The 25,403-nt window shown below is 45.7% G+C and overlaps 1 protein-coding gene across 3 annotated transcripts in view; it reads right to left on the bottom strand.

The window, feature by feature from the left end:
* LOC142584592 (protein 5NUC-like) overlaps nt 1–25,403 on the bottom strand; it is a 761,070-nt gene that overhangs the window by 304,330 nt on the left and 431,337 nt on the right. For all 3 annotated transcript variants that reach the window (XM_075694708.1, XM_075694710.1, XM_075694709.1), the window contains one exon: nt 1,864–2,120. In XM_075694708.1, the coding sequence (XP_075550823.1) occupies nt 1,864–2,120 (257 nt within the window). The remainder of the gene's footprint in view (nt 1–1,863; nt 2,121–25,403) is intronic.

Here is a 25,403-nt window from a genome sequence, read left to right as displayed (position 1 = left end):
ATAGTTTGTTTACCCTTGAAAAAAACTTTGTGATGATGGACCGACACTTATTAGTGGAAACAGCTCCTAATGCACGCGCTCGACCTGCGAGTTAACCAAGCCATGCTCGAGCTGTTCCGAGCAGAAATTTGATTTTCCGCTTCATTTTCATCCTCGGCAACAACAAACAACAGGTTACATCGTCATATATAGCTTTCAGCATCTTTGCATAGTGGAGATGGTGAACGCAGTTGAACTGATACGTTGTTGCGCCCCTGAACTTTGCCGAGGGGAGCGAGCGTGCTTTCGAGTGCGTCTGTTCTGCCCGCTAATTAACTCTCACATCTGTACCGTCTTGTCCTTTTTCAATTTTGAGCTCGATTAGGTAACCGACGGTCTAGCTGCAAATGTGTGCATAGTTTCTACAATTCAAGCGAGCGTTGCAGTAATAGAATCAGTATTAGGGCCAGGGTGTTGTTCTACATTCGCGAAAAACTGAATGACTATATTACATATTCTATAAGAAGAACCCGAAAGGACTGACAATGCATGGTACGATCTATCACATAGCACTTAGAGGCACGATGCTGCAGTGAGAAAATAGTTACAACTCTTGATACCAAAAGTACCAAGTCGGTAAATAACCTGCAAGTACAGCTGCGGCAAGAGCCTTATTCTAGTGGCATTGCCGTGGCTAAAAAATTTTCCGACAATGTAGCCATAGGAACGCTATAAAGCGGGAGGAACGTAGGCCTCTCACATTCAAGGCGCAGGGACCGGCCGTTGCGCCGTCTTGTGACGGTCGGCAGCGCTGGGTGGCGAGGTGCGCTCTTTAGAAGAGGGCCTCGCCGCGTATTTTCTTCTCGACAACATTAAGAAAGTAAAGAATGTGGCGTCCGACAGTTTCCTTGTCCTTAATGGCAGAGATGCAGCTGACCATTTGCACTAAGAAAGTGTGGTTAGCACTGAACTTACTTCCTCCCCTCCCTTAGCATGTATAATTATATAGGCTTTATATCTGTGTTAAATAAAGAACAGGTTACTGCTATACCCACATTAAAACTAACATTATTGGCAGATGCAAAAGCGAAAGGAAACGCTTGGGTATGGAAGCTAGAAACAGCAACTTTTGGTGTAATGCGTTCCTCGATATCATTATCAATAAAGGAGCTCAAACCTCTGCATACTCGTTAAACTAAATACATTCTAATAATCAGTGTGGCCTCCAATGGCATGTCGTTTCCATAGTATTGTCTGTGCTTAAGTAGAAATGCACTCGTTCCCTATAATGCTTATAGGGGTAAAGGCACAATTGTAAAAACTTGAAATAAATCTATTGTGGGAAGTTATCGCTTAAGTTCTTTTAAGTGTCCTCTGTGTTTAGCGAATGAGTTGTAGCGCGGACAGCGAACAAGTACACAAGAAAGCACAAAAGAAAACACACACGTAGCGCGTTGTGCCTTCTCGTGTCCTTGCTCCCTGTCCGCTCCACAACTCACTCGTTTCAAGATTAACAACCAACAGCTCAGCATTGCTACTCTCATTGACTTCTATGTCCTAGTGGTTCTGCCTGGACTACAATAAATTAAGGAAAACTGCGTGCGATTGCTTTAGCGATCAAATTTGTTTTGTTTCCCTATACCTGATATTCACAATCTGCTGGGACACGAAAACTGAATTTATGCAAGCAAGACAGCCGCTAGTAAAGTACGAAACATTTATGTATGCATTAAATAGTCTGTTTGCAACAGCACCCGAACTGTAAAATAGAAATTGCATACATTTTTCGATAACGTAGGATTGATAATGGAAGGAGTTTGTTAATGCGTAAACAGCAACACTCGAATCACTTTCGCCCATTCTATTACTACCGAGGCTTCTGACCTGTTCATCAATAGACGCCCTGATTCCACCTGCATTAGCAATGACAGCAGCCACGCTTGTCCAAGCTCCTCGCGGACTGGGTAGCGAAGCCATCTTTTTCAGGAAGGCGTCCATAATGAGGTTTCCCAGGTTGCACTCAGCCAGGCGGCACGTCGGCTTATCTCCCTGCAGGTACACCTTGCTCTCGGCCACACCCATTGCTCGTCCTTGTGCGACACGGTCACGGTAGCGATCCAGAAGTGCGACACCGGCGGAATCTGCACAGCGCCGAGTGAGAATTTCAGTGCGCCTTGGTATTATAATACTAAATGACGTAGCATCAATCTCTATGCTTCAGCAACAAAAACGGAATAAGAAAATTGCGCCAATTATAAGGCGTCAGCATTCTCAGGGTACTAAATTTACGCACATATTAGGGGCTCTGTGCCTATTTATCTAAGCGTTTTCTTGCCAAGCTGGGCCACTGTTTAGTCTATGGTTGAATGAGGCTGGGGCTGTTGAGCTGAGGGAACAGGATTGGAAACCAACACTTCGAAAAACTGGAACCGTTGAGTGTGGGTCAATGTGTACGCATACGTGCCGCTCTCCAAAAACCTATTTCCCGAAGACGGTAGATGCGGCGCTGTGCGTGTACTGCTCTTCAGTGAAATTCTGTGACGCCGACTTGGAGAACTAGGCACGTGCCACTCCGCTTGTGCTAATCTTTCACGAACCTCTTTTATGCCAATTCGGGTCACAGGGTATGTGCCTGTATATAGGTGTCGCTTTTTAGTGAACGCGTTTGACACCTAGTTTTTACTTTCAATTTATTACCTTAAAGGCCCCACTGTGGGGGGGGGGGGGGGGTATTACATAAGGGGTGGATGCACAAAAAAGAAAACACGTTGACCATTCAGGATGCGTAACTCTTACAGCGCCAACGAAGGCGTGTGGTTTGGTGATGGCCACGACGACGTTGGGAATGCGGTTCCAGTCTACAGTGGTGCGTGAAAAAAAAGGAGGACGAAAAGGTGGCAGTATGGGTTCGAGGGCAAGCAATACTTAAGGAACGTCCTGTACGAAGTGATATGCGAGCTGGTAGTAATATGTAAGGTATTTGACTGAGGGAACTATGACATATTTTGTGAATTAGGGAGACTAGCGATGCGACAGCGACAGTAAAGGGGAGGCAGAGCTGTTTCTGTCTTTAATGAAGATATGCTTATGTTCAATGACTTTAGAAAAAACTTTAGAAAAAATGGGCGCTTACTCCTCCAAGACGAATGCACGCGAGCCTCCACCATTAGGCGCGCATTCTAGACTTGCGTCAAGAGCCGGACGTTGACCCCGCCGATGGAGGAGAGGGCCGCCCGCGCTTCTAACGTGCCGAGCCAGGTCAGTCGTGTGCATCTGCCTCTCCTCAGACTGAATTCCCAAATTGTTTGTGGTGGTCTGTCATGCCGGAAATATCATTGCGAACTTACGATGCACCATCTGTGCCAAGTGCGTGCATTCTGAGCCGTGATCCGGCGACTAAATATTCCAGCGAGCATCGCTGGCACTGCACCAGCTTCGTCTGAAAACAGCATCCCGCGGCGACACAGCACCACAAACAAACTCCTGCGTGCTTGTTCCATGGTGTTCTCTTTTGCTGCAAAGTGAACTTATACGACACGGAAAGTCTGACGCAGTCTGGCGCCTAGTGCTAGCGGCGAGTGCGTTCATGTACTGCGTTTTTGTGTTTTTCGTCGCACGGGGTTAAAGGATGGAGCAAAACCATTATCAGTAGAAATGAGAAAAGCATGCGCGGATGAGACAATCCTACAACTTCCTCGACAGAATTTGTGAAAGCAACCTCCAGCGTAAAGATTCGTTGCTGAGAGCTCAGCGCGAACTATCGTTGTCAACAGTGTTACAAGACAGTCGAGCGTTTAACGGCGTCATTAGAGCGTTCTGTAGTACCATCGAATGATTGCTGTCCATCAAAGCTAACAATCAGTGACACGTGCGGCTTGAGCGAATGTCATTGAATTCATCTTCATCATCAGCAGCCTGGTTACTCCCATTGCAGTGCAGGGCAAAGGCCTCTCCCATACTTCTCCAACTACCCCACACATGTACTAATTGTGGCCATGTTGTCCCTGCAAACTTTTTAATCTCATCCACCCACCTAACTTTCTGCCGCACCCTGCTACGCTTCCCTTCCCATGGAATCCAGTCCGTAACCCTTAATGACCATCGCTCATCTTCCCACTTCATTACATGTCCTGCCCATGCCAATTTCTTGTTATTGATTTCAACTAAGATGACATTAACTCGCGTTTGTTCCCTCACCCAGTCTGCCCTTTCTTATCCCTTAACGTTACACCTATCATTCTTCTTTCCATAGCTCGTTGCGTCGTACTCAATTTAAGTAGAACCCTTTTCGTAAGCCTCCAGGTTTCTGCCCCGTACGTGAGTACTGATAAGACACAGCTGGTTATACATTTTTCTCTTTTCATTGAATTAGTAACGGTCAGATATTTGTTCGGTGGATCTATCATTTTCCCTTTATTATTTACTTCACTCCACCTTGCTGGTTTCTGCAGAACTATTAAATAAAACTCTTGCCTTTGCTTCTGAGTTGTTGATCAATTACACTTCGCCTGCCATCTGCTAGCAGCCTGGTTAGCTCAGATGGTAGAGCGGCTGCACCGGAAAGCCGGTGGTCCCGGGTTCAAATCCCGGACCTGAACGAATTTTTCAACTGGGAAGCTTTCTTTTCTAGGAATCCGTATGGGTTTCCATTGTAGCACTTAGCTACGTTTAGGTAGATGCCTCATTTTCCCTTTATTAATTACTTATCTCAACCTTGCGGGTTTGCGCAGAACTATTACGTCAAACTCTTGCCTTTGCCTGGGCTGCTGGCAGGGCAGGGCTGCTGCGCACGCCGGCTGACACACGGGCGTTGACACGTGATTGGCAGATGGCCGGGACCCTGGCCTTGTGCACAGCACTCCATTATTCTCAATTTGACACGCTAACAAACCTTCGCTCGTAGGCACACCCTCCCGCCTTACGCCCTCTCCGTTTTAGAAGAATCCCACCTATATATACTGTGGCGAGGAAAGCTTATGTCGCCTTGAAGAAGACAAGTCCACTTGTCGAAACGTTGTCTCCTGCTTTCACCTTGTTCTCGTTTTGCTCATCGTCTTGAATTTCCATCTCCCGCCTTCCCCGTGTTCTCCGTGGATTTCTACCGACGGAAGATGAAGGAACAAGGTGAGCGCTTTCTGGTTTCCTTCTCACACGTAGCCCTAATTGGAGGTAGTCCTTAGAAGTACATACACTTACACTTCCAACCAGGCCAGCGCTCACCACACATTAGCTTTAAGAGCGGCGCCACAACGCACACCATCCGAGACGTCATTACCACAGCACATAACGCATTTCGTCGTTCACTGCGGGACTAATGACTTCAACAACGACACCTGTGACAACGCAGTTAAGGCCATGAAAACGTCCACAAACGAGTTGCGCACGAACAGACCAAACGCAGAAATCACCTTGACAACAGTACTTCCCAGGATCGCAAACAAACACAGGTCACTGTCTCAACAATCAGACACTCCTAGCTCACGCACTAGGTACACGTAAACTCAATGATTTTCTTCTGAAGATTGGAAACCAACATGATAACGTTGATGTCATCCACCACACTGAAATACACCAGCACGCCGACATTCTGCTCGTCCGGGACGGACTAAACCAGAATTTTTATGGCGTCAAGGTAATAGCTAACAAAATCAAGTCCAGGCTCAATAACGCTTTTAAATGGACGCAACCAACAACACTAATAAATCTTGCGTCCCACTTAGCTTCAACACAGGTACCGTTTACCAGTGGTCCAGGTACCAGTGGTACCTGGTCCAGTACCTGGTAACTGGTCCTGTGGTTCAGGTACCAGTAGTCCCATTTTACTAACCTCATCTTGTTACTAACTTTTAGAACACATTATTGCTTCTGAAATCAATAAATTTCTCGACGATAGAGTCATTCTATCTCCTATGCAGCATGGTTTTCGAAAGGGCCTCTCCACTGTAACCCAATTAACCACTGTAATTCGCAGTCTTACTAGCACTATCGACAAATCAGGGAAACTGACATCATATATTTGGACTTCGGGAAAGCATTTGACCTTGTATCGCACGCAAAGCTAATAGAAAAACTTGAACATCTCAACATTCCTTCACACCTCGTAAGTTGCATTCGCGCTTATCTTTCTAACCGTACGCAATTCGTAGTAGTTGATAATTGTTCTTCCAGGGCCCTTCCTGTCACTTCTGGTATTCCCCAGGGTAGTGTTCTTGGGCCATTATTATTTACCATATATATATTAATGAGATTGTAGACACTGTTACTCCACCCATACAAATAAAACTATTTGCTGATGACTGTCTCCTCTTTAATGAGATCACTTGCCGACAAGGTCAAATTATTCTAAACTCTAACCTTCAAGACATACTAGCTTGGTGTGTGCCCTGGGATATGCAGCTTAACATTGATAAAACAGTATTTATGAAGATCACTAAAAAAATTAATAAATTCTCGTTTACCTATAGCCTGCCATCCAAACCTCTCACGGAGGTGAATCAATATAAGTACCTCGGTGTTACAATAGCCAGTAACCTTAGTTGGAACTCGCACATCTCCCATCTTTGCGACTCAGCTTTTAAGAAGCTTTGCTACCTCAGGCATAAATTAAAACACGCTCCTTCTGAAATCCGTCTTATCGCCTACACCTCTCTTGTCCATCCTAAACTCGAGTATGCAGCTGTTGTATGGTATCCCTGTAGTAAAGCTAACATCGATGCGCTATAAATGATACAACGTAAAGCAGTAAGGTTCATCTTCTCTAAATATCGCTCACGTGATTTCCTAAGTCAGTTAATGGCTGAACACAATATTTAGTCTTTGCAACTAAGAAGAAAAATTCACAGGCTTAAATTTCTCTTCTTACTGAGTAACAATAAAATATCTGTTTCTCCCGAACTTTTAACACCCCTTACTGCCCGCCGAACAAGACATCGCCACGCTGCCTCATTTACGCCTTATAATGGTAGAGCCAATGTCTTTATGTCTTCCTTTTGACCTCGAACAGTAACGGAATGGAACAGCCTACCTTATAACAAACTTCTCAGCACTGACTCAATAGCGTCTTTTGCTATCTAATATTAGTGCTTGTTGTTACGAAATCTGGTTTCAATTTGTACCGTTGTGCTTTGTATCAATATTTGTTGTGCTTGTGTGTAGTTGTGCTTTGGGTGTATCAATATCTATTGATTTACGCGTTGTAGTAATTTTGAATTATGCACTCCTTTTTTTCTATTACATTTCCGGTGCTTTGAAATTGTGCTTGTGAAACAGTGTTTCAATTTGTATCTGCCACTCTCTATGCATTATTTAGGTGCTTTACTCAATATGCATTTTTACTTGCTATTACATTTTTTCCGGAGCTTTTTTTTTACTCCTTCGTCAATCTATCGTGTTTTCTTTTTTTCAATGTACATATCCCCTTGCCTGGGCCATCTAAAGCCTGCAGTGTTCCTAAATAAATAAATAAATAAATAAATAAATAAATAAAAAGAAACACGCCTGAAATATTCAACACCAGCTCATTCCACCAGTTCCATGCACGTTCCACCAATTCATGGTTATATTGCGCTCAGTTTTACACAGACGATATTAAAGAAGGACAGGACATGGACGGACGTAGCGCCCGCTACGTCCGTCCATGTCCTGTCTTTCTTTAATATCGCCTGTGTAAAACTGAGCGCAGTATAACCATGAACGTTCACCAACTAGCCCCCTTCATTGCTTTACTAAACGTTCCACCAAAGCTAGAACCCAAGAAGCGTATACACAGACGGTGGACGCGGAACGAACACCACCCTTACAACACCCGCTCATACAGAAGCCCACAACCACCCGTGCAGCCTTCACGCAAACAGCTACATACAATAATAAACAGACCGATACGCAGACAGATACACAGACAGACATCGGTGCAGGCCTCGACAAGAAAATTAAGTGTAAAAAGACACCACCTGAAGAGTTTTCGCCACGGAGGTCTGCCCAAACGAAACAGAAATGACTACCACGCACTAGAGGTAGCACACGCAACAACTAATCTCGCCCTTTCCTCCAATCCCGCAAACTCGCCGCCAAACAAATAAATTAGATTTCGCCTAAAAACTTATACATAGCTGCATTATTCTGGCAGAGGTTGTGGCAACAGAAACACACTGATCAATAATCTTTGCATCTGCAGGCTTGTTTCGTCGTCTTCCACTCCCCGTGATCAACGTCTCGCTATATGCTTCCACGTGTGTCCCGGCCTTCAGCAGCTGCGCGGATCAAGAATCTTCGGTGCTGTCAGAGCCAGCGTTGTGCTTGCGCCACCAGCCCGCAGTGGGAAGTGGATGAAAGGAGGCGCAGCGGTACCGGCACCTCATTCTGGCAGTGGTTGTGGCAACAGGAACACACACTGACCAACGTTATTTGCATCTGCAGGCTTGTGTCGTCGTCTACCACTCCCCGTGACCAACGTCTCGCTATCTGCTTCCACGTGTCCCGGCCTTCAGCAGCTGCGCGGATGAAAAATCTTCGGTGCTGTCGGAGCCAGCGTTGCGCTTGCGCCACTACCCCGCAGTGGGAAGAGGATAAAAGGAGGCGCAGCGGTACGAGAACCTTATTCTGGCAGCGGTTGTGGCAACAGGAACACACACTTACCAACGTTCTTTGCATCTGCAGGTTAGTCATATGCGTATGTATCGCTGTCATTTGTAATTCCAATATTGCTGCGGCCGCTGCCAAATATTGCTGCTGAACTTGTGTTAACTTTTACTGCCAAGCTTGCGTCGTGTCACGCGGCCTTCCGGGTCTGGTCAGTGAACAATGCATACAAATGCGGAGCTCACGATAAGAATTGACGACATTGAATCCAGGCTTGGAAACGTAAGCGAAATACTTCTTGATGACATTTTTGGGAAATTTCTGCTGAGGACGGGGAGCAATTCAGGCATAGACGTCGTAGAAGAACTTCACTTTGGCCTAGTTGGTGTTTACTATATATCATATTGACCGCAAATAAAGACGGAAGTTTAAAGTTACCGCCCGTGCTGTTTATGTGTTCTCTCCCTATGTCCCCGTCTTTATCTGCGGTGAATATGGTACATAGACGTCGTAGAACTTAAGAAAAGCACTGATAGTTTGGAAACTAGTGTGGAATTTCTAAGCAAACTCGTCGAAAAGCTGAGTGCCGAAGACAATGAGCTAAAAGCCGAAAAAAATGCTTTACAAGAAAACAACACTATCACAAAGAAAGTTGGCGAACTCTAACAATACTCTCGACTGAACAACGTCGAGATTGAGGGCATTCCTTGTACACAAGGAGAGGACTGTGCGACAGTCGTACAAATTATTGGCAACAAAATTGGTTGCCCAGTAACGGCCACCGACCTCGACGTTGTTCATCGTGTTCCTACTGAAACATAACATAAAAATATCATCGCTCGCTTCTTCTCGAGAACGAAGAAAGCTGAGTTCGGTGGCGAAAGCACGGAAAGCTAGACTCTGTCTGAGTGATATTGGCCTCACAACGGCAAAAGAGAACCCTGTATTCGTTAATGAACATTTAACACTTGAAAACAAAACTCTTTTCCAAAGCTTTGGGTCTGAAAAAAACGGAAAATTGGAGAGTTCTGCAGGCAGAAAACTGTCAAGTCAAGGCGCGGAAAACAAGTGCAAGGTGAGTCTTTCGCATCGCAGCCGAATCCGACCTTTCAGTGACAACCTAACTCTAATCCACCTTTGCGCTACGCCTGTCACCTAGGCAAGTCTCACAATTTCCTCCTGTCTAACAGCTATCCAGTTAAACAATCTGCTTTCAAATCATTAGCGATCTGTCTTGTATTTGAATGCGCGCAGTCTGCGCAAGCACTTCGATGAATTCTCTGATCTCGTTCCTTCATTCACCTTCCCATTTTCGGTCCTCGGAGTATCTGAAACTTGGTTGAGCGACCACGATAAACACCTTTTCTGTTTTTCTAGTTTTGTTCCTGAATACTCCAATCGTCTGTTCAGCAACCATGGCGACGCAGCGCTGTATATCTATTCAGATATTGTAACCGAAGGAACGATCTTCAGCTGAATGTAACTTATTGTGAAGACGTTTGGATTGAACTTAAAAATCACTTCCTCAACATACACAACAAAGACCTAATAATTGGTTGCATATATCGTTCACCCTCGTCATCAGCAGTACATTTCTGTGCTGCTTTCCATAACGTCATGGGACTGCTAGGAGATGAAAACAAAATGTAATAATTATAGGCGACATCAACATTAACCTGGCTGGTAGTACGTCTACTAATGCTTCACAGTATTCTGATTGTTTTACCAGCTTTGGTTATGAATGTTTAACTAAGATACTTACACGATGTGCTAACCACCCCATAGGTGCATGAATTGACCATGCATTATGAAATTTGGCATATCCACCATACGCAGGTGCTATAGTGACCGACATAACTGATCACTATCCTATATTTTTGAACTTTCATTGTACTCATGGCACCAAAAAATCACGTACACAAAGTTTATATTAGACAAACAATCATTCCTTGAAGCCGTATCGAACCTTGACTAGTCCCCCATCTTTTCTAGAAATGATCCACAAAAAGCATTTGCACTGTTTATTTCTATGCTGAAGTGATGTTTTCATCGTCATTCCATTCAAGTTAAATGCAAAAAGAAATTGGCGTCACCTCAAAATCCATGGATAACAGATAAGCTCTTAGCTCTAATGCGCGAGAAGGATAATCTTTACAAGAAAACCAAACGACAACCATTTAATAAGAATTCAGCCATTCGGTACAAGAAGTTTTCTAACCACCTTTCTGCCACAATGAAAAAAGCTAAAAAAAGCATGGTACGAAAGAAATTTTGGAACTACGTAAAAACGTAAAAAAGAAATGGGAAATTGTTAACTCCTTCTTAAACGGGGCAAATAATCGCGAAGCTATAACAGAAATTGCTTCTCAGGGTAAGCATACAAGACCGCCAAAGAAATAGCTGATGCGTTTGCTGAGTTCTTCTTTAGCAGCGAGCTACAGTCACTTGCGAATGACAATACCATGGCCCAGCGCCTGCCACAGTCTTTCTTTTTATTTCACACTACAACCAAGGAAGTTCTAAACATTATAAACAACATGAAAATAACCGGCGCTGGCATCGATAAATTACACTCTTCCCATGTGAAATTAATTGCACCCTTAATAAGTTATGTCCTTGCAGACATAAACAACTTCATGGTTAAATGAGGCAGTTTCTCACAAGAATTAAGACAAGCCCCCCCCCCCTCCCCAAGATCACCCGAATTTTCAAGAAAGGTGACCACTCTTTATGTTCCAATTATCGCCCCACCTGTATATTACCTTTCTTTAGCAAGGTAATTGAAAATCTAATAGAAAAACGTTTAACTAATTACCTTACAAAATTTAACATTCTCTGACCATTCGAATAAGGCTTTCGCTCGGGTTACTCGACCCGAACTGGCTCTCGTTGCTCTAACCGATCAACTAAAGCTCGCTATCGATGAAGGGAATTATGCAGATTCAGTATTTGTAGATTTAGGCAAAGCGTTTCAGAAAATAAATCATCGCATCTTATTTTGTAAGCTTGAATCATTAGGAATTACAGGCCCAGCACTTTCGTTACTACAAAATTACTTAACAGACAGAAAGCAGGTAGTAATCATTCCAGGCGTTCATTGCAAAACCATGTTCAGTAATATTGGCGTACCCCAGGGTGCCATACTGGGTCCGCTTTTATTTTTATTATACGCCAATGATCTGGTTAACTGCATGCCTTCTTCGAGATGTATACTTTATGCAGATGATACTAAATCAAATCAAATCTTTATTTCAACCACGCACATTACAGATGGAGGACAACGGAAAAAAAAGCTGCCAGTAGGCGGCTTGACGAGTCCGCAGCACCACGTAATGAGCGGCGTTTGGGCATCAGCAATGAAAAAGTCAATAAACAAATGTAAACACTTGATCAGTGCAGAACAAAAGTAAAACACAATGATTCGAAAACATTGAAACAAATAAATAAATGCCAGGATAACAAAACCAGTTTTCTTGTTCTGCAAACATAGATCTAAGTTTAGCAGTGGAACAAATAAATAAGTAGATTGCTGATAGTTTAACAGTGATGGCAAAGAATAACATAGACGTTCCATGCCAGAGGTCAAGCGTGGTGCAACAACGTTCCGAAATTATCCATGTCTGGTAGCATAGTAATGCTCACTTTTCTAATTCTGCCAGTTTACCTAGGTTAGGTATGTTATATCTCACTTAATATTTAAATCTAGTACTTAAACGATAGGGGTATAAGTTAAGAGCCATGATAATATGCGATCTATGGAAAAAACCTATAGTTGTTGCATTAAAATCAGCATTGTACACGTGGCGTAGGTATCGTTTCTGCATAATGTAAATTTTTGGTAGGTTCGAAAATGTAGTTGTACCCCAGACAAGTTGGCAGTAGTTAACATGTGAATAGAAAAGAGAATTATAAATAAGTATTTTAAGTTTTGCAGAAAGAATGTATCTGAGACGACCAATTGTTCCAGTTATTCGAACAAGGTTTTTACTAGTGGGTTCACATGGGATTCCCAGGACATGTGTGCAGTAAATGTCACACGGAGGCATTTAAAATGGTCAACAATATCTACAGGATGAGAGTTTAAAATATTATCGGCATGAGGAGTGACTGGCTTATTATTGGCCCGAAAGAACACTGCTTCTGTTTTATTTTCGTTAATCTTCATAGAGTTATAGGAGGACCAATGTTGTAGCTGAACTATAGTATCATTACAATTAGCGATAAGGTGATCCACGCTACCACCAGAAAAAGATATGGTAGTGTCATCTGCATATATAATAAATTTTGCATTCTGATTAATATTAACACTATCATTTATATATAGATTAAATAGCAAGGGCCCGGAAATGCTGCCTTGTGGTCCACCACAACGAAAGGGGAAGAAGTTGTGATCGTGAGTTATTGATTTGGACAACTCCTCGCCGATGGGGTAAATATGACCGCAGTAAAGGTAACGGAAACCCACGTATACATAAATATACAACTTATCCAGCAAAACTTCATGATTCACCAAGTGAAAAGCCTTGGAGAAGTCGACAAATAAGCCAATCACTATTTTCTTGCTTTCAAATTGTGTTAAAATATATTCCTTTTGTTGAAGCAAGGCTAGTTCTGTTGACATGTTCTTCCGGAACCCAAATTGGTGAAGTGTTAATATATTTGAGCTTTCACGAAGTTCAAGACCCGACAGTGAATTATTTTCTCGAGAGCCTTTGAAAAAACTGGCAAGACAGATACCGGTCGGTAATTACTCAAGTTATTTCGATTCCCCTTTTTAAAGAGCACTTCTACTTTGGCAATTTGCATTTTTATTGGAAATCTTGATGTAGTCAGACAGGTATAAATATATTCGCAAGAACTGGGGCAATTACGCCTACGACATATTTCACAGGTTTTCTCTGAATTTCGTCGATATCCCTACCGCTGCTGTTGTTTAAATTGGTGATTATGGAAATCACTTCCTGTACTGTGACTACTATCATTATTTCAAATAAATGTATTACAACCTTAGTATCTAACCTTAATGGCATATACACAGCCTGCTGGAGTGGTGCCATACTAACCAGCTACAGATAAACCAGTCGAAAACAAAATTTGTTATATTCACTTCCCAACAACGAACACTTCACTCCATTCCTCCTATCTATTTGGGCGCAAGTCTTATCCGTGCAAATTTGTCATACAATTATCTTGGCATAGAAGTAGACAGACATCTTAAATCTATTGAACACTTAACGAAACTAAAACAGATGATTACCTACGGGATTAGGGTACTTCTAAAAGCGCGAAACATATTTGACCATCAGATATTAGTATCATTATACTTTTCATTTATTCATTCCCACATTAACTATTGCGTTACTTGCTGGGGAAACACTTACGCAACCCATTTAAGCTCATTGCAAATTCTACAGAATCAGGCTCTTGGGATAATTACATTTAGCTCATATAACAACAATGCGTCATATCTTTTACTATCTAATAACATTCTTACAGTCACACAACTCGTTAAATACAAGCTAGGTACCTTTTTGTTACGTCAAATCAGTTACACAAGATGCGATAGCTTGATACCACAATCTTCTCTACTAAATTCTATTACCAGGTTTGTAATAAATGGGAACTTCATTTTACCCAAAATACATACTCATTTTGGCAAACGGAGCGTCCATTTTTCATCTATCGCATTCTGGAACCCACTACCATTGTACACAAACACTTAAAATTCAAGAATTCAAGCAACAACTAACAGATTACATTCTGTTGAATACTGATGCCTAGTCCATACTCAGAAGCATTCTTTCAAGGTGCCTTCATTTTATTGCCATACTGACGCATGTACTTGTCTTTATCGGGCCAACAAATGTTATCGCACAGCGCAGGACGCGCCTGCATGTATTGGAAGTTTCTGGAATGTTATCGATCGTTCCATCCGCTGTCTGTGACCGAACCTTGTGTAAACTGATTGCATGTGTGCGCGACGCGTATAATATAGAACTTTGTGGAAGGCACGGGGATCCCAGCGATTACTCTGGAACATTCGACGACTGATGTATAAAAGCCGACGCGCTTGACCCGCTGATCGGATTTTCGACGATCGCCGAGTGTATTCGCCGCTATCCTTCTTTGAGTGTAGCCTGCTTCTGAGGGCACAAGTTCTCCCTTTAAAACACTAGTTTCGTTAATCACAGTTGCCTTCTTCACCGTCACTACCACGTGCCATCTGGTGGAGGTGCTTTACGTTCATGTACCGGACGCCCCCGAAGAGCCGTAATCCTAGCCCGGACCACAAAGACAACACGAACGTCGTCCCGGAACATCGAGCAAGCCGCCGGCTACAGCAGCTGCCCCCGGAACACGGTCTTCTACCAGATACGATGAAACCCACCGTGGTTGCTCAGTGGATATGGTCTTGGGCTGCTGAGCACGAGGTTGCGCGATCGAATCCCGGCCACGGCGGCCGCATTTCGATGGGGGCGAAATGCGAAAACAATCGTTTACTTAGGTTTCGGTGCACGTTAAGGAATCCCGGACAGGCCGCCATTGGAATCTGAACCTGGCAACGTTTAACGTTAGAACGCTATCTAGTGAGGCGAGTCTAGCAGTGTTATTGGAGGAATTAGAGGGTAGTAAATGGGATATAATAGGGCTCAGTGAGGTTAGGAGGACAAAAGAAGCATATACAGTGCTAAAAAGCGGGCACTTACTGTGCTACCGGGGCTTAGCGGAGAGACGAGAACTAGGAGTCAGATTCCTGATTAATAAGGAAATAGCTGGTAACATACAGGAATTCTATAGCATTAACGAGAGGGTGGCAGGTCTTGTGAAACTTAATAAGACGTACAAATTGAAGGTGGTACAAGTCTATGCCCCTACATGCAGTCATGATGACCAGGAAGTCGAAAGCTTTTATGAAGACGTGGAATCGGCGATGGGTAAAGTCAAAACAAAATACACTATACTGATGGGCGACTTTAATGCCAGGGTAGGCAAGAAGCAGGCTGGAGACAAGTCAGTGGGGGAATATGGCATAGGCTCTAGGAATAGCAGAGGAGAATTATTAGAGTTTGCAGAACAGAATAATATGCGGATAATGAACACCTTTTTCCGCAAGCGGGTTAGTCGAAAGTGGACGTGGAGGAGCCCGAATGGTGAGACTAGAAATGAAATCGACTTCATACTCTGCGCGAACCCTGGCATCATACAAGATGTAGACGTACTCGGCAAGGTACGCTGCAGTGACCATAGGATGGTAAGAACTCGAATTAGCCTAGACTTGAGGAGGGAACGGAAGAAACTGGTACACAAGAAGCCAATCAATGAGTTAGCGGCAAGAGGGAAACTAGAGGAATTCCGGATCAAGCTACAGAACAGGTATTCGGCTTTAACTCAGGAAGAGGACCTTAGTGTTGAAGCAATGAACGACTATCTCATGGGAACCATTAAGGAGTGCGCAATAGAAGTCGGTGGTAACTCCGTTAGACAGGAAACCAGTAAGTTATCGCAGGAGACGAAAGATCTGATCAAGAAACGCCAATGTATGAAAGCCTCTAACCCTACAGCTAGAATAGAACTGGCAGAACTTTCTAAGTTAATCAACAAGCGTAAGACAGCGGACATCAGGAACTATAATATGGATAGAATTGAACAGGCTCTCAGGAAAGAAGGAAGCCTAAAAACAGTGAAGAAGAAACTAGGAATAGGCAAGAATCAGATGTGTGCGTTAAGAGACAAAGCCGGCAATATCGTTACTAATATGGATGAGATAGTTCAAGTGGCTGAGGAGTTCTATAGAGATTTATACAGTACCAGTGGCACCCACGACGATAGTGGAAGAGAGAATAGCCTAGAGGAATTCGAAATCCCACAGGTAACGCCAGAAGAAGTAAAGAAAGCCCTAGGAGCTATGCAAAGGGGTAAGGCAGCTGGGGAGGATCAGGTAACAGCAGATTTGTTGAAGGATGGTGGTCAGATTGTTCTAGAGAAACTGGCCACCCTGTATACGCAATGTCTCATAACCTCGAGCGTACCGGAATCTTGGAGGAACGCTAACATAATCCTAATCCATAAGAAAGGGGACGCCAAAGACTTGAAAAATTATAGACCGATCAGCTTACTGTCCGTTACCTACAAAGTATTTACTAAGGTAATCGCAAATAGAATCAGGAACACCTTAGACTTCTGTCAACCAAAGGACCAGGCAGGATTCCGTAAAGGCTACTCAACAATAGACCATATTCACACTATCAATCAAGTGATAGAGAAATGTGCAGAATATAACCAACCGTTATATATAGCTTTCATTGATTACGAGAAAGCGTTTGATTCAGTCGAAACCTCAGCAGTCATGGAGGCATTACGGAATCAGGGTGTAGATGAGCCATATGTAAAGATACTGGAAGATATCAATAGCGGCTCCACAGCCACCGTAGTCCTCCACAAAGAAAGCAACAAAATCCCTATAAAGAAAGGCGTCAGACAGGGAGATACGATATCTCCAATGCTATTCACAGCATGTTTACAGCAGGTATTCAGAGGCCTGGAGTGGGAAGAATTGGGGATAAAAGTTGATGGAGAATACCTTAGCAACTTGCGATTCGCTGCTGATATTGCCTTGCTTAGTAACTCAGGAGACCAATTGCAATGCATGCTCACTGACCTGGAGAGGCAAAGCAGAAGGGTGGGTCTGAAAATTAATCTGCAGAAAACTAAAGTAATGTTTAACAGGCTCGGAAGAGAACAGCAGTTTACGATAGGTAGCGAAGCACTGGAAGGGGTAAGGGACTACATCTACTTAGGGCAGGTAGTGACCACGGATCCGGATCATGAGACTGAAATAACCAGAAGAATAAGAATGGGCTGGGGTGCGTTTGGCAGGCATTCTCAAATCATGAACAGCAGGTTGCCACTATCCCTCAAAAGGAAAGTGTATAACAGCTGTGTGTTACCAGTACTCACATATGGGGCAGAAACCTGGAGACTTACGAAAAGGGTTCTGCTGAAATTGAGGACGACGCAACGAGCTATGGAAGGAAGAATGATGGGTGTGACGTTAAGGGATAAGAAAAGAGCATATTGGGTGAGGCAACAAACCCGGGTAAACGACATCTTAGTTGAAATCAATAAAAAGAAATGGGCATGGGCCGGCCATGTAATGAGGAGGGAAGATAACCGATGGTCACTAAGGGTTACGGACTGGATTCCAAGGGAAGGGATGCCTAGCAGGGGGCGGCAGAAAGTTGGGTGGGCGGATGACATTAAGACGTTTGCAGGGACAACATGGCCACAATTAGTACATGACCGGTGTAGTTGAAGAAGTATGGGAGAGGCCTTTGCCCTGCAGTGGGCGTAACTAGGCTGATGATGATGATGATGAAGGAATCCCAGGTGGTCGAAATTTCCGGAGTCCTCGACCACGACGTGCCTCATTATCAGAAATTGGTTTCGTCACGTAAAACCCCATAATTTAATTTTCTTTAGATACGATGAAGAAGGCAATCCAAGAAGATCGTCCAGAGACGACTAAGACGACATCCCCAATGGCATGCGCAGCGGCCCCAATAATTCTGCAGCAGCCTAGGGAACCACCGACGTTCTGCGGACCAGATCGGAGGACCCCCAAAGTTACCTGGAGACGTATCAGAGGGTCGCTACTTTTAACAGCTGGGACAGCGACGACAAGCTGCGACATGTCTATTTCGCATTGGAGCACGCCGCCAGGACGTTGTTCGAGAATCTAGAAGCCACCTTGACGACGTGGGACCAGTTCCGAAGCATCTTCCTGCAAACATTTACAAGCGTCGCGCGAAAAGAGCACGCCCAAGCTCTACTGGAGACCAGAGCGCAGCTGCCGAATGAGACCATCACGACCTTCACTGAGGAAATGAGCCGTCTGTACTACCACGCCAAACCGGAAATATCCGAGGAGAAGAAAGTCCGCCTACTGATGCATGGTGTAAAGGAGGAACTTCGTCGAAATGGTAAGAAGCCCACCAAAGACCGTCGACGAGTTTCTTCGTGAGGCGACGAGCATCGAGAAGACACTGTAAATGCGGAACCGGCAATTCGACCGCCGCACCAAGTCAACAGACTAAGCCGGAGTTGAATGACTGGCCACCGACGACCTACGGGAGACTATCAGGGCAGTCGTACGAGAGGAGCTTCAGAAGACCTTCCCTTCATCGCAATCTCAAGTGGCCTCAATCGCCAAAATCGTCGAAGAAGTCCAGGGATCGCTCGGAGTTCCCGAGGTACAACCGCAATCCTCGCAGCCACAGCCAGAAGCGATGACCTACGCCACCGTCGCCCGCCGTCAAGGTCCCCCTCCACGACCGCGCCACGGCTTTGTAACGCCGCAATTCAGTCGATCACCGCCACCACCGCCAGCACGCCCACCCGTCGCCCAGCGCAGCTACCCAACGAAGACAGACGTTCGGCGCGCTCCTGACCACAGCTCGCTCTGCTACCACAGCGGAGAAGCGGGTCAGGTCTACCGACGATGCCCATACCGGGAAATGGGACTTCGAGGGTTCGCCGTCAACGCTGCGCGCCCGCAGTAAGGGGAACGCCTTGGCGATATCGCCGACTACCTCGCCGCTACTCAGTGCAGCTCTCGACGACCGTCCCGTTCGCCATCACCAGGCCGCTAACCGTCGCCGCGGCGCCGACCATACACTGGCCCAGTCCGGGGCCCTTCAGCGAGCCCATATCCGGAAAACAAAAAGAAGCAACCGATGGAGGTGCGGTTGCTGTTCGTCGAACAGACGAAGATCCTCCGCCGCCGAAGAAACTATTTCGACGACATAACGACACGCCGCCATCCCGACGAAGTCCGGAATCCAAGACTACACCGACGAAAGACGACTTGACGCGACGTTCCAACTTCAGTTCAACACGACGCAGCCGTGATCCGACGCCAAGACCTAACTGCAACGCCAGACAAAGAACCACCGACCTCGACGTGCTTCTCGATGGCCACGGAGTTACTGCCTTAGTGGACACAGGGGCTGATTACTCCGTAATGAGTGGACACATCGCCGTACAGTTGAAGAAATTTAAGACCCCATGGGAAGGCCCTCAAATTCGGACCGCTGGAGGATACCACATCACGCCGACAGGAATATGCACAACAAGAATAACCATTCATGACCGGACTTACCCTGCCACCTTCGTTATCCTCCAACAGTGTTCACGAGACGTCATTCTCGGCATGGACTTCCTGAATCAACATGGCGCAGTCATCGACCTGAAGTCGAAATCGATAACGCTGTCACAAGATCAAGCGATACCGCCGGAGAGCTGTCGTAGTCACCACGCCTTGAGTGTGCTCGAAGATCAAGTGAGCATCCCGCCTCGCTCCAGGATTGTTATTTCGGTCGGCACCGAAACACCCGCTGACGTAGAAGGCGTCATCGAAGGCGACCAACGTCTACTCCTAGACCGTCAAATTTGCGTCGCAAGAGGGATCGCTCGACTGCATGGAGGGAAAACTGAAGTGTTGCTGACAAACTTCAGCCAGGAGTTCAAGCACATCAACAAGGGCAAGACGATCGCATACATCTAGGAAATTCTGGAGACCAGCAGTGCGTTTGTCCTCTCGGATTCTGTGGCATCTTCCCCGACGACCGTAGTTCCCGAAGGCTTCCGAGATAAATCCAATTCTACTCGTGATTATGCAGCAACAGCTCAGAAGTCTGCTTCGACGATACAAAGAGTGCTTTTCGATGTCATCAAAGATTCGACGAGCACCAGCCGCAAGGCATCGCATGATAACTGAAGAGTGCACTCGACCACTCCGCCAGAGCCCTTACTGAGTTTCGACGCGAGAATGTGAAGCTATAAGGCACCAAGTCGACGAAATGCTGCGCGACGTCATCATCGAACCGTCGATAAGTCCGTGGGCATCTCCTGTAGTCTTGGTGAAGAAAAAGGACGGAACCCTACGTTTCTGCGTCGATTATAGTCGTCTGAACAAGATCACGAAGACGGACGTATACCCCCTCCCAGGAATAGACGACGCATTGGATCGGCTCTGCAAACGCTAAATACTTCTCGCCGATGAACCTCAAGTCTCCCTATTGGCAAATAGAACTCGACGAAAGAGATCGCGAAGAGACAGCCTTCATCACGCCCGACGGCCTCTACGAGTTCAGGGTTATGTCATTCGGACTGTGCTCGGCGCCTGCAACGTTCCAGCGCGTGATGGACACGGTTTTAGCAGGATTAAAGTGGCAGACCCGTCTTGTTTAGTTGGATGACGTGGTCGTCTTCGCCGGAAATTTCTACGATCACCTTAGGCGGCTTTTGACAGTACTAGAGGCCATCAAGTCATCAGGGCCACTCTGAAGCCGGAAGAGTGCCGCTTCGCTTACGATGAGCTTCTGTTCCTAGCCGACGTAATCAGCAAATCTGGAGTCCGCCCAGACCCGTAAAAGACAGCTGCCGTCGCATAGTTCCCGCAAACCATCGACAAGAAGGCACGACGTAGATTCCTTGGCATGTGTGCCTACTACAGGCGCTTTGTCAAGGACTTTTCACGCATTGCTGAGCCGTTGACACATCTAACTAAATGTGACGTTGAGTTCAAGTGGGAAACGCCGCAGGCCGACACATTTGAAGAACTCAATCGACGCATGCAGTCGCAACCAGCACTTGCTCACTTCTGACGAGTACCCCGATACAGAAATACATACTGACGCCAGTAGCCTAGGCCTGGGTGCCGTTCTAGACCAGAGGAGAAGCGGAACCAAACAGGTGATGGCTTACGCTAGCCGGTCGCTGTCAAAAGCGGACGGCAATTACTCTACGACCGAATAGGGATGCCCCGCTATCGTTTGGTCTACAGCTAAAGTTCGCCCTTATCTATATGACAGGCCATTCAATGACGTCAGCGACCATCACGCGCTGTGTTGTCTAGCGAATTGAAAGGATCCTTCAGGACGACTGCCGCGGTGGAGCCTCAGCCTACAAGAACACGACATCACTGTAACCTAAATGTCCAGACCAAAACACTCTGTAGCGGAGGGCCTATCACGCGCCCCCATTGACCCGCCGCCGCAAGATGACGAGAATGACGACGCCTTCCTTGGAATAATAAGCGCGGAACACTTCGCTTAACAGCAACGGGCAGACCCGGAGCTAAAAGGCCTCGTTGAGCATTTGGAAGGGCACAGCGACGTTGTCCCTTGGGCATTTAGGCGCGGATTATCGTCGTTCGCGCTTAAAACAATATACTCGTGAAGATTAGAACGACAAAAAGCTGAGCTAGTTGGTAAGGATTCATTATGCAAAAAAGAAGTGAGGCGTGCAGACAGGACACCAGAGTAGCGAAGTGGACAACACGAACGCCGGCGTTCGTGTTGTCCACTTCGCTACTCTTGTGTCCTGTCTGCGCGCCTGACTTCTTTTTTGCATAATGAATCCTACTCGTGAAGAAGAGCTTCTCATCAGTCCGCGCCAACTACCTTCTTGTTGTTCCGTCGGCACTGCATCGAGAAGTAATGCGCGCCCTACATGACGATCCGACCATCGGGCACCTCAGTTTCTCCCGGACGTTATCGAGGATACAAGGAAGGTATTACTGGCCGCGCCTACCTACGACGCCACTCGTTACGTCAAGACATGCCGAGACTATCAGCCGCGCAAGACACCACCAACAAGGGCAGTGGGATTACTACAGCCGATCAAGACTCCTTGCCGACATTTTCAGCAGATCGGGATGGACCCGTTGGCGACGTCAACATCCGGAAAGAAGTGGATCGTCGTGGCGACGGACTATCTCACCCGATTCGCTGAAACTATAGCTCTGCCTAAAGGCAGCGCAGCCAAAGTGGCAAAAGTTTTCGTCGAAAGCATCCTGCTGCGACATGGCGCCCCAGAAGTCTTCATCACTGACAGGGCAACGGCATTTACTGCTCACCCAAGCCATTCTGCAGTACAGTCAGACAACGCGCAGGAGGACAAGTGCCTACCACCCACAGACGAATGGTCTTACGGAGCGCCTGAATAAGACTCTCGCCGACATGCTAGCAATGTACGTCGACGTCGAGCACAAGACGTGGGACGCGGTCCTGCCGCACGTAACCTTTAGTTACAACATGGCGGTGCAAGAAAGAACACAGATCACGCCGTTTAAGCTGGTTTACGGCAGGAGCCCGACGACGATGCTCGACGCCATGCTGCGCACGTCACCGACGAAGAGAATCTTGACGTCGCCAGCTATCTCCAGCGCGCCGAAAAAGCCCGACAGCTCGTCCGCCTACGGATCAAGAACCAGCAGCGTACCGACAGCCGACGCTACAACTTCCGACGACGCTTCGTCGAGTACCAGCCTGGCGACCGCGTTAGGGTTTGGACCCAGATACCCCGACGAGGACTGAGTGAGAAACTATTGCGACGCTATTTCGGACCGTACAAGGTCATCCGACGTATTGGCGCACTGAAGTTTGAGGTCGCGCCAGACGGCATTTCGCATTCACAGCGGCGCCGCACACGATCTAAAGTGGTCTACGTGGTGCCCTTTCATGCACTCTGACGAACTTCCTTAGTTGGTTGTTTCTTTGCTACGGGTGTTTTTCTTTATTACATTATTTTGCACCATCGGGTCGATGCTTTTTAAGAGGGAGGGTATTGACGCGTGTACTTGTCTTTATCGGGCGACACGTTTTACCGCCTAACAAATGTTATCGCACAGCGCAGGACGCGCCTGCATGTATCGGAAGTTTCCTCAATGTTATCGATGGTTCCATCGGCTGTCTGTGACCGAACATTGTGTAATCTGATTGCATGAGGGCGCGATGCGAATAATGTAGAGCTTTGTGGAAGGCACGCGGGTGCCAGCGATTACTCTAGAACATTCGACGACTGATGTATAAACGCTGACGCGCTTGACCGGCTGATCAAATTTTCGACGATCGCCGAGTGTATCCGCCACTATCTTTCTTTGAGTGTAGCCTGCTTTTGAGGGCACAAATACGCCTAATAAAACGCTAGTTTCGTTAATCACAGTTTTGCTTCCTACTTCATCGTCACTACCTCGTGACAATACCATTAGGTTTCTGTTTCTGCCTCAAATATACATTCGAGTTAGCAAATTATACTTTGTTCGTCACGTCACCTACGCTGTTACTTTATGAGTTGTCAACGAGATTGTGTTACAGCGCTTTTTTTCATCACATTTATGCATGTGTAGTTCTTCAATTATGCTATTCATACTAAAACCTGTAATTTTTCTATGTTAACGATTTGTTCAAACTGCTGTATTTTTGTTTTATTACGTTTGCTTTGTAAAGGAGGTCCCATTACAGTGTTTGACTTCGGGACCTCCTTGCGAATATTAACAACTTGTAATCTTTCTAATCATCTCAATATACATTGATTCTGATTCTGATAAAACACAAAATCCCAAAAGGTCTCAGAATAAAGGCTTTATGCGCCCTTGGTTCTATACTCTCCAGGCTATTATTGAAGTGGGAGGCTGTCCTAGAAACTGCATCGGTCTCTCTCTCTTATTACTATTCACGAAGAACACTGCCAGGAACCAACTTCTGATAATTGCTGAATAACTCGACAGCACAAATTTATCTATCCGGAAATAAGAGAACTTGAACAATTCGTACAAACTAGGAAGGAAAAATTACTACGTAAATACCCCCGCAAAGATATTAGAGCTGCAGATCCGTCTAAAGAAACTAATGTAACCCCTGCAGCACGTAGCTCCATCGACAGTCCTAAAGGCGATAAGCCAGAGCACTACAGCAATGCAGTAGACATATCCCAGAGTCTAAGCCCCGAGGAAGTTGATCTCCTGAAACATGTTTTAACGTTTTTTTCTGACGAACAACGCAGTAAACGAATACGAACTCCACAAAGATATAACAGAGTTTTCAAGACGCATCCGCAACCCGGAGCTCTTTTCGATAGACCAGATGTAGAAAAACAAGATAGAGACTCTCTTAGACTACCTAGCACGCGGACGCCGGAAGCCGAACAGTGCCCAGACCTGGATTTGTACATAACGCTGGTATCAAAGGAAATTCTAGAGTCAGCGCGGCAGTGCCGGACAGGCAAAAATTTGTCCCCTGCTCAACACCAAATCCTTAAAGAATTTGCGAAAAGGAATGAAAATGCAATAAAACAGGCAGACAAAGACGGCAGTATCGTAATCTGGCCTATAGAAACGTACAGCAATAAGGCCTCCCGACAACTGAGCAACCACACCCATTACGGAATACTCGACTCTAACCCAACTTCACATTACAGCAATACTGTGAAAAACACTATAGCGGAACTCCGGTCCAGGGCACTAATCACGCAATCTGAATATCGCTTCATGATGCGCAAGAACAAAAAATTTGGCCGCTTTTATCTTCCTAAAATATATGAAATTCGGGTCGAAGAAATATTGAAGCAGAAATCCAAGGTCGGCCTATTGTGTATAACAACACACCTACTGAGTCACTACATACATTCTGAAATCACTACCTGACAGACATCCCCACCACCCTCCCATGCATCTTTTGTTCAAGACACGCCGTACTTCCTTCGAATTATCGATGGCATCGATCACCGCCAGCCAAATTCTTTTCGACCGTGCTATCAAGCCACTTTGGATGTTTCTGCCCTTTACACCAACATTTCCGTGAGTGAAGGAATTGAAGCTGTTTCTAAATTCCTCGCAATCAATCCCCAAGCGCACGCTCCTGAAGTTTACCTGTCGCGCCTCAGGTTAGTTCTTACGCTGAACTATTTCGAATTCGATTCTATTCACTACCTGCCAACTTTCGGCACTAGCACAGGAACACTTCCATGTATTCGCTTTCATGTATGCGAACATTTTCATGCGACAG

This window comes from Dermacentor variabilis, chromosome 6 (assembly GCF_050947875.1).
Source record: "Dermacentor variabilis isolate Ectoservices chromosome 6, ASM5094787v1, whole genome shotgun sequence".
In the NCBI taxonomy this organism is placed as follows: Eukaryota; Metazoa; Arthropoda; class Arachnida; order Ixodida; family Ixodidae; genus Dermacentor; species Dermacentor variabilis.
The sequence above is the reverse complement of the archived record's forward strand: the minus strand, read 5'-3'. Positions and strand labels throughout refer to the sequence as shown.